This window comes from Hipposideros armiger, unplaced genomic scaffold, assembly GCF_001890085.2.
Source record: "Hipposideros armiger isolate ML-2016 unplaced genomic scaffold, ASM189008v1 scaffold_18, whole genome shotgun sequence".
Classification (NCBI taxonomy): domain Eukaryota; kingdom Metazoa; phylum Chordata; class Mammalia; order Chiroptera; family Hipposideridae; genus Hipposideros; species Hipposideros armiger.
In genome coordinates, this window is record NW_017731368.1 from 3945105 (window position 1) to 3954889 (window position 9785).

Consider the following 9785-nt stretch of genomic DNA (forward strand, 5'->3'; position numbering starts at 1 on the left):
AAAGGGGTCGCGACCCACAGGTTGAGAACCGCTGGTATATTGGGAGGCTTGGAAGAGTTAAGTAAGACAGGTTTGGCCCTGAAGGATGGATAGGACTGCAGTGATGTGCTGAAGATGCTTGTATTGGCTGGTGACAGCCAATTGTATGCATTTCTTCTCACCTCTGCATTGAGTGACATTATATTGGTAGCTTGAAATCAGCCATGATGGGAATATTTACACTATGGAAATCAGCAAGGGCTACAAATCAGAGTTTCATATTTCAAGCGCACCCCCACCCCACCTCAAAAAGCTTGTTCTTAAGCAGTTACCAGGGTCCCACTGGGTAGGATTCCAATTCTTGAATAGGAATGGGGAGGTGCTTAGGGTAACAGTGAAAACAGAGGCAGGAAATGTCAGATCATTCCTCAGGGCTCATGAGCAGATTGGTCTCACTAAAGTAGAGTACTCTTGCAGAGAATTCTAGGAAACAGGGTTAGAGAAAGTTTGGGGAGTTTGGAGGGCTTACCGAGTATCGATTTAATACTATAAACAAGGAAGAATGATTGAGAATTGGTGTTTATGGGATTTTTTTTTAAACCAAGTTGTGGCTTTGCTTTGAGATATTTCCAAATTGCGGGATATTCTCATCCATATGATGCAACCTTAAGAGATAACATCACTTCTAATGTAGGTGTTCAGGTTGTTTTTTTAATGCCTACTGGAAATCTGTCCTGTGAATCACAACTCAGGTGCCTATGCAACTACAACTTGTATACGTTCTTTATATATTTAAATTCTGCCATATTCCTAAAAGGGTATGAAATAGCAGAGTTGAGTGTGGGATCTGGGGTGAGGTTGCCTGGTTCAGAGCCTGCTCTAGCACTTACCATTTCAGTAGTTTGGGAAACATTTATTTTCTGTACCTCAGCTTTCCACCTGTAAAGTAGGAATGATAGTTTCTTTTTCATAGGATTGTATTGAGGTTTAAATGAGGTCATGCCTGGGACATTATAACCTCTGAATGACTTATAGCTGTTTCATCATTACTACTATTAGTGTTAATATTAGACATTAGTTCAGGGAGTTGGTTAATAATCAGTGTGAACCAAAGCATTAGAAAGTTCTTCTTTCTGTTCACACCGTCTCGTCCTAAAGCAAAATCTTAATTACAAGTTTAATCAAATAAAGTAGTCATAAAATTTAAGGTAAGCACATACCTCAAATGTGTTGGTTTACATTGGTCAAAATAACTCAACTGACTGTTCTGAAACATTGGTCTACTGGATAAATAGCTTTAATATTAGAGCATCATGATACCTCGGGTAGTACTGACGTTATTAAGCTTTAACATCTTGAACTGTAGAAATATTAAAAGCAATGTGGGAGAAAAAAGGCTTGGTGGTGCTGTTCATCGTGCAGCTGGGGACACANATTCTTTCACATATAAATATTTTCTGTGCTCTGGTTTTGTCACAGGTGTGTGTGTGTTTGTGGGGTTTTTTTAAGTCATGCCCTTAGCAAAATGCAGTTGTAAATTTTTACTTTTTAAATATTTGCCTAGTTTTAGGATTTATCTCATTTAAGAAAGAACACCTTTTTAAGTCTATATATTTTGGGTTTCTAGGAATAGTGTCCCAAGCCTTGATTGACCTTTCAGTGTAATAAGCTGTATAGACTGTGTTGGTGGCTGTCATAATGCAGCTTTGGTTAAATTTAAAAATTCAAGGCTTCTGCTAAATTATGACTCAGACCTTTGGTTGACAAAAATAAAATGTAAAAGGTTTTTGTTATTAATTTCTTCTGGTCAACACTTAAGTGTTTGTTCTCAATATGTATTACATTTTGAGTCTGTATTAAACGTTTAATGAGCATTTGCTTCTGTCTTCAATAACTTTAGAAGGAAAATATAATCTGCATTGCATTTGTCATCCTATTTGGTAAAGCCTTTGCTATTTGTTATTTCCATTCTGATGAACCGAAAAGGATTTTTAGAGATGTTTACATTTTTAAATGCATGTTGCTTTTAGACATAGTGGATTGCAAAACAATGGCATTAATGAATTCCTTCTACTTATGTGTAAATGCTTATATTCTAAATCTTTGCCATTGGAAATTCAAGATGTGATTTCTCTCATGTAAGCAATTCTTCCAGAAATAAAAGCCATCTCAGCAAAATGTTATTTAGTATTTAGACAGAATAATGGTATTCAGACAATGGCGTTTAAAGAAAACAATTTGTAACAAACACCTCATAGAAGAAAAGTTCTTTGGTATTTTACAGATAAAAAACTACTGATACTGAAGTTAGACAAAGCAAAATTGGGATTTGGAAATACTTTATAATTTTTAGAAAGTAACAGTGGGCCTACTATCAAATTGATAGCATATTAAATGGATTTTCATGAGCACTTAGAAAAGAAACTTACAATCGCCTGGAGCCAGCATGGGTCTCCTAGCAAGAAACAATAGCAGACTAGGGCCGGCCGAGTGGCTCAGTTGGTTAAGAGCTCGCTCAAGAGTTTGAGCTCTGAGCAACACTGGTTCGAGTCCAGCCCAAGCTGAGCAGTCGCTGAGCTGCCAACAGGTAGCAGGATGGCTCAGCTAAAAAAAAAAGAAAGAAAGAAAAAAAACAATAGCAGACTAAACTCATCTGTCTTCTAGAAGGAAGAGACATAGCATGTCAGGATTTCAGCAAGGTGCCTGACAAAGACCTCAAGCTAGCCTTGTTGAAAAGGGTCTTACTTGGGTTCTCCTAAATGTAGATCTTAGGATAAGGATTTGGGTGCAGGTAGTTTATTTGAGAAGTGATTCCAGGAAGTCCTGTGGGAGACTGAGGAACTGTGGGCTGCTGGGGCTCAATCCTGCTGGGGACCTCCTAGGACACCGTACCAAAAAAAACAACAGCATTTCTGCTGGTCAGCGTTGCTTGCCTAGTGGTGTGAGCCAGACCTTCCCCTCTTAAGACTCTGAGCCCCGGATTATTTTATCTTTGTCATGCTGTAANATGTAGGTAACATTGAAACCTTGGGATAGATATGTCGTAAGGAGAGGATACAGACAAGGCCCGGCCCTGGGAAATCCACATGCTCCAGAGACAAGCCCAAGAAGAGGAGGCTGCAGGTGAGATTCAGAAGGAAAGGTTCGCAGCCAGAGGATGGAGCAGGTCAGCTGAGAACAAGGCATCAGCCATGTCGTTGGATTTGTAAGAAGTTGCTGGTGAGCTTCACAAAAGCAGTTGAGTAGCAGATGGGTTTAAGGACTAGATGACAGAACGAACATGGCAAGTGTCGAAGGGAAGTGGACAAATGCAGTGGGAGCGAGAGGGAGTCTCAGGTTTTCTGTTGTGTTTTGTTTTAGCATGAGTAAGGTTTATATACAGGCTTCCCTATAGTCTCGAGGGAGGAAGAAACCCTCAGCGTGTTGAGAGAGGGAACAGTTGGTTAAGTAAAGTTCCCCAGGAGTGAGAAGGAGAACCGATCGAGGCTTCATGAAGGAGTGACCTTCAAAAGGGGGAATACTCTTTAAGTTCATTTGTCGGGCACCTGTCTGTTGTGGGCCAGGCACTATGAGAAGTACTGGGTGTACCTCAGGGAATCAGATGGGCAGGGTCCCGGCCCTTGTAGACTTATGTTCTAAGGAAATTGAGACTGCCACCAGGAGGCAAGGATGGGTGTGGATACAGAAAGCCGTGGGGAAGGACTAGTGGGCAGGAGACCATGCTCGATGACTTGGTGGTAGCCTCCGCAGTGTTGGGGGGATAAGCCTGAAAAAGAGGCTTAGAAGTTACACCTTTGTCTCCCATAAGGAAGCTATGATAGTTCAAGTTATTCTTAAAATAAAGATAATTCTGACTCACTTAGTCCCCTACACTAGATGTTCAGTTTTATAATTTCCTTCTTTAATTTTCGATATGGCTGTAAAATGAAAAAGGATGTCTTTCATCTCTAGCTCATAGTTGTCCAGCTGTCATCTGGTTTAAAATCAAGACCAATTAATGGCTATTTCAGAACCTAATATAGCATTTCTTAAAGCCGAATTAGGTGGGGTAAGGTTAAGTCGCTGTAATAGAGATCCGAAACACAGTGGCTGGAGGAACACGGAGGTGTATTTTTCCCACGTGACAGGCATCGCACTGCTCATCTCAGGTGAGTGAGTGGGTCAGTGCTGCCCCATGAAGCCCCCGAGGGTTACAGGTCCCTTTCATCTGGCTGCTGCCTCAGCCCCTAGGGCATGGTTGCTGTCTGCACGGTTCAGCCCAGTCACCACTCCTCCATGCTTCAGAGAAATGGGGTGTAGCAAAGGCCCGCCCCGTCGAAGGCCCAGACTCGGGAAGTAGCCCTCTTCTGCCCACATCCACTGCAGAGCAGTGGTCACATGGCAACACCCGACCTCAAGGGGAGCTGGGACATGTCCCCTAGTTGGGTAGCCATGTATCTGAGAAGAAGGGAAGAACAGAATTTAGTGGACATCTATCAGTCTCAACCGCAGGATAGCCTGTGTTTTCATTGTTGGTTCCTTTATTACATCTTCAAGACTGACAATTAAACTTCTCTCTCTTTTTCAGGCAGAGTTGGGCCTAAATGAGCACCATCAAAATGAAGTCATTAATTATATGCGTTTTGCTCGTTCAAAAAGAGGCTTGAGACTCAAAACGGTAGATTCCTGCTTCCAAGACCTCAAGGAGAGCAGGTATCAGAGGACTCTAAGGAGCCGCGTGGAAACACGACTCCTTTCTGGTAGCCGGTGTGGGAATGGTGTCGCGAGGCCATATGAACCATTGCTGGGATTATCGTGATTCATTATTCATTGAGAGCAGCTACACTAAGCCTCATAGAGATGTGAAACTCCAGAAATTGGGTTGTGGTGGGAGCAATCCATTATCAAACATGCATGTCTGATAATTAAGGGTTTGCAGAGTTTTAGAAGGGTGAATTGTGAATTGCTTGTGAGTTCATGATTGGTTTGTCTTAAAGATTCCAAAAGTTTAATTATTTGAGTTCTAAGTTAATAGATTAGAGCCGTAAGATATGGCAATTAGCAGAAAAACACCTGCAAAATTCATATTGAAGAATTAAGAGTGGAGAACACAGCAGGAAATCATGAAAAGCTTGCTGACTGGTACCAAAATTGTTTGTCGATTTTGTAGCAAGAGATGATAATTAGTTTGGTTGGACCAATAATAGAAGATAACTAAAGACCATAAAAAACTGATGATTGATCTGGAGGATAATAGGGAGACCAAAGAAAAAGACTGAATAATAAAGAGACATCAGATTACTTGGGAAGAAGGCTTTGGCACACTTAGATATCAGGTAAGACAAATGAAAAAGGCCTCCAAGGTAGCTGTAATTGTCATAAAGCCGTGAACTTCACGCAGTAGTAGAGATTTTCAGCTGTAGGCAGTTATCTGTTTCATTAATCTGGTTTCCTAACCCCCAGCAGATATAACCCTCCGTCAGGCGCAACTGATCTCACAGATTCATTGCACACAAATTTTCAAATATCTAACAGTTAACTTAAGTATCGTGACTCATCGCTTCCATATCTTCCCCCTCTACCGTAACCTATCGCCAGTCGTGTTTGTGACTTAGTACAGCAAAGACATATTGCATATTTGAAAATTTGTGTGCGATGAACCTGTGAAATCAGCTGCACCCAATGAAGGATTAAGCAACCGTTTAATTGTCAAGGCTGTGGAACAGCCCGGAGAGGTGCTTCAGTCCTCCTTGTGTGCATCCGAGTACCTTAACTGCTCTTCATAATCGTGAACTTGGGTTGCCAAAAAAAGAGCAGATTTTTAAAATATAAAGACTGTTAATATAGTATTTAGTAAGGATTTTCATCAGAAATAGTTCGAGGTTTTTTTTTTGAATGGTTAAATTTTGTTGACTAAACGAAACATTTACAGAATGGTAAATCAAATAACGTTAATTTGAGTCTCACTTTGGTACCCCCTTCATTAGGTAGGTCCTTTTGGAAGTAAGGAAGAAGGTAAACCTGGGGTTGGGGCCAATGCTCTTCATCCTCTGAGCAGCATCTGAGGGACAAGGGACTTTAGGGGCGGAGGTAGGGAGAGGAGAGAACTGTGTTCCTGTGAAACTCGTTACAAGTAGGAGGTGTGCACAGCCGCCTTCTCAAGAATTCAGACATTGGCTGCGTTACTGAGAGTGCCGGAAATAATTGTGGGGTTCAGTCACCCCAGTGGGACCATGGGCCTGTCACCTCTACCCTCTGAGCCTGTGTTCCCATCTGTAAAGTGAGGAGATTGAAAAAAATGGCTCTAAAGTTTCCTCCCAACCCAAACACTCTGGGTGGGAGGGTGGATTTTTAATCTTATTGACGATGATGATCATTTTCACAAATGGTCAATGGTCCATGGAGCTTTAACTAAAATGAGTTCATTTTTTTCTCTTCTTTTGAGTCTCAAGAATGCTAGGAGAGGCAATATATCATTATCATTGATTTTCTTATAGGCATTTACTAACATGTCAATAGTTCATACAATTATTGAAATGCTAGACAAATAATAGAAAGAAAGGAGAAATTAAACCTTCCAGATGACTTTTGAAATTACTGTGATCAGCCCAATTTTAGTGGAGAAAAAAGTAAAAGATTTTTAAGCTGGAAAATGGAAAAAAAAAAGTGAATAGTTTGGGGCAATATCTCTGAGCAGATACTTGTGTTAAGAGATGTCCACATTTGAAGAATGACCCACAATTTAATTGTTTAAATAGACATCAAAATTTAATTGAGCATCTGTCTATTATTTTCAGTCTGCTTTATTAATAAAGAAGATAGTTCCCAGAGAGATTTTTACAGTGTCCCTTTCATCCCCTGGATGGCACGAGTGTGGGTTTCTTAGTTTTGTTTTGTAAGTGGCTTTTGTTGTTTATGCGGAAGTTTGGGGTGGCGGGTGTTTTCCAGGCTGGTGGAGGAGACCTTCACCGCAGACGAAGTCTCCGAGGTCCTGAGCAGCTTACAGGCCGTGGTCCACAGTGAGGTAGAGTCTGAGCTCATCAACACTGCCCACACCAACGTGCTACTTCTGCGGCAGCTTTTCTCCCAAGCAGAGAAATGGTACCTCAAGCTGCAAACAGACATCTCAGAACTTGAAAACAGGTAATACAACGTGTGCCTGCAGTTAGGACCACAGAGGCTCACCCATGATCTTAAAAAGTAGCGAATGTTTTCGCTGCTGCTTTTCTGGGGGCTGGTGCGTGAGACAGTTTGGGTAGGGCAGCAGCAAAGCATCTGGTTACCGAGTGATCCCGTAGGTGCCGCTCGACGTCCTCTTCAAAATTCTGTTTCTGCTGTTTTTAGCTGGTACAGAGGCATTGGAGATGCATGAAATTGCTTTCCAGGCTAGTACTAATTATTCTTCACGGGATCTTTGTTAGCCTGATGGGTATCATAATAAATCTTTAGAGATAGGTCAACTGGGAAATAAAGATTATGAAACATTTGAAAAAATAATTCAAATACCATCACTTCAGACCTGTAGTATTGGAAGTTTATTTCTAAATAATTACATTTTAAATTATGCATTTACCTTTAAAATAGGAAATGTTAAAAAAAACCCGAAGCTTTATAACCTGAGCAATATTAAAGAGCTCATTAATTTTTAAAAGTATGATAAAATCGGCCACCGTGAAACTCATTCTAAGAAATGTCATGCCCAGAAATCAGGAAGACTGACCGCTGAGCCCTGGGAACTGTGCTTAAACACAGTTGCAGCATGTGGGCCCATGTGGAGAAGGTTGATGGACACAGGTGAGGGCCCATGGTTGGGAAGGAAACCCATTTAACTTCATCAGCTGAGAAAAGGTGGAGAAACTGACCTCTTCAGAAGCTTAGAAGAGTAGTCACTGCCGTGTACTCTAAAGGCTTTTGCATAGTCAGCTCTTGTTTCCCTTTGCAAATGAAAAGAAATAATCATGTGGATCACCCCAAACCACCTGTCTCTCTGGAGAATGGAGAGTGTATCATACTGTTTTCCGTAGATATCCAAAGTACTGTAATATCATCTGGGGAGGCAACTCTTATTAAAATCAGCTTGTCTTTCTTGAATATCTCCTCGCTAACAATGTATATTATAACAGAACAATCTCCCTAGAGTACCTCAAAAGTACAGTTGACTACAAATTTCAGACATACTTGTACGTGTATTAACATTGTAGTTTAGTTCTAGCAGTTCATCGCACACGCAGTAGGTGCACAATACGAGGTGCTGTGGAAGATTCACAGTTGAGTCCATGTGGTTTGGGTTCTCAACCATAGTAACTAAATATCACTTTTGACATGATGAAGGTTTGTTCATCTTGCTCTGTTCTCTGTGGCAGGTAATGGATTGGTACGAGTGATTTTATTCTTATGTGTGACACAAATACATTTTAAATAAATATTTTTTCATATTTGCTTTTATCTTCAAGAGAATTATTAGAACAAGTTGCAGAATTTGAAAAAGCAGAATTTACAACTTCAAATAAAAAGGTAATTTGGGGCCATTTTAAGTGCATCTCTTAATAGCCAATATTTAAAATCCTCAAGCTGCTCAGAGCAGTCAGAGGCTGAAGTGAGAACTCAGAAGGAAAAGCAGTCTTCAGAGCAGGATTCAAAAACTGCCTCTCAGCACACACATACACACACTCTCTCTCTCTCTCTCTCTCTCTCTCTCTCTCTCTCTCTCTCACACACACACACACACACACACACACACACTCTCTCTCCCTCCCTCCCTCCCTGCCGTCCACCTGACTCCCAGCCGTATGACCTCTTCACTCCGAGGCTGCAGGGCACAGGCGTTGGGGCCCGTCACACCTGGGTGTACATCCTGGCTCCGTCCCCCACTAACTGTGTGACCTTGAGCAGTGTGCCTCAGATGGCTGAGCCTTGTCGTCCTCATCTGTCGAGTGGAGACCATACTGGTTGTACCTCCTCCTCGTTTTAATCATTCCCGGTGTCTGCAGTGACCACTTAACGCTGCGCTGTATGGAAGCACCTGGGAGTCAACGTCCCTGAGAGGAGCCGTGAACATGCACATCCAAACTTTCTCCAGTTATTCCTTCAGAACACATTTCTGGGTCAGAGGGCATGAATTCTTTGTTTTGAATACATATTACTAAACTGCCAGAATATTTGTGCCAAGCGATTCTTTCTCTGTAGTGTAGTGTAGTTGCCTAAATTCCATCAATATTACAGTTTTTCTCTGAGTCTGGGTTCACGTGGAAATCTGTTTCAGCCCCACAGGTTTAGAATCCCAGTCCGTCAAGGTAGGGTTTATATCTGCTCTTCCTCCTCTCCCTTCCATCTGTTTGTTTTTTTAAAGATACAGGGAGGATGGGTTTCATTTTTATCTCGAATTTGTGTTGGGCACGTGGGCCAGGCACTGTCCCAACCATTGGGATGTAGCAGAGACCCAAATCCACGAGAAGCCCCTCTCTCACGGAGCTGATGTCCCAGTGGATGTTTGTGCAGTCTTTCCCACTAGAAAGTGAGAGCGTTCAGTGATTACACATGATTTATTCATGCTTACATATGATTTATCCATGCTGGTTTCAGTTTAGTTTCTGTATTTCCTTTCAGCCCATCATAGATATCATAAAACCCAAACTGGCTCCACTAAACGAAGGTGGGACGGCAGAGCTCCTAAACAAGGTAATGCTGTCATCATTTGGAGAAACGGCAAACCCTCCATCCTGTCGTCTCGTCACCCGCACAATCAGGAGTGGGGAGACTGAGGAAGAGGCTGACTCGGGCTCTGGTCCACCGCGGGGCATGAGTCCGCTGTGGTGGTTTTGCTCAGG

General features: G+C 41.9%; 1 protein-coding gene across 2 annotated transcripts in view; it reads left to right on the forward strand.

The window, feature by feature from the left end:
* LZTFL1 (leucine zipper transcription factor like 1) overlaps positions 1-9785 on the forward strand; it is a 20025-nt gene that overhangs the window by 2792 nt on the left and 7448 nt on the right. Inside the window, exons 2-6 of one of the 2 annotated variants that reach the window (XM_019632977.1) lie at positions 4014-4127; positions 4547-4671; positions 6907-7101; positions 8412-8472; positions 9565-9636. In XM_019632977.1, the coding sequence (XP_019488522.1) occupies positions 4595-4671; positions 6907-7101; positions 8412-8472; positions 9565-9636 (405 nt within the window). In that variant the 5' untranslated portion in view covers positions 4014-4127; positions 4547-4594. The remainder of the gene's footprint in view (positions 1-4013; positions 4128-4546; positions 4672-6906; positions 7102-8411; positions 8473-9564; positions 9637-9785) is intronic. The other variant, XM_019632969.1, reaches the window with a different exon arrangement.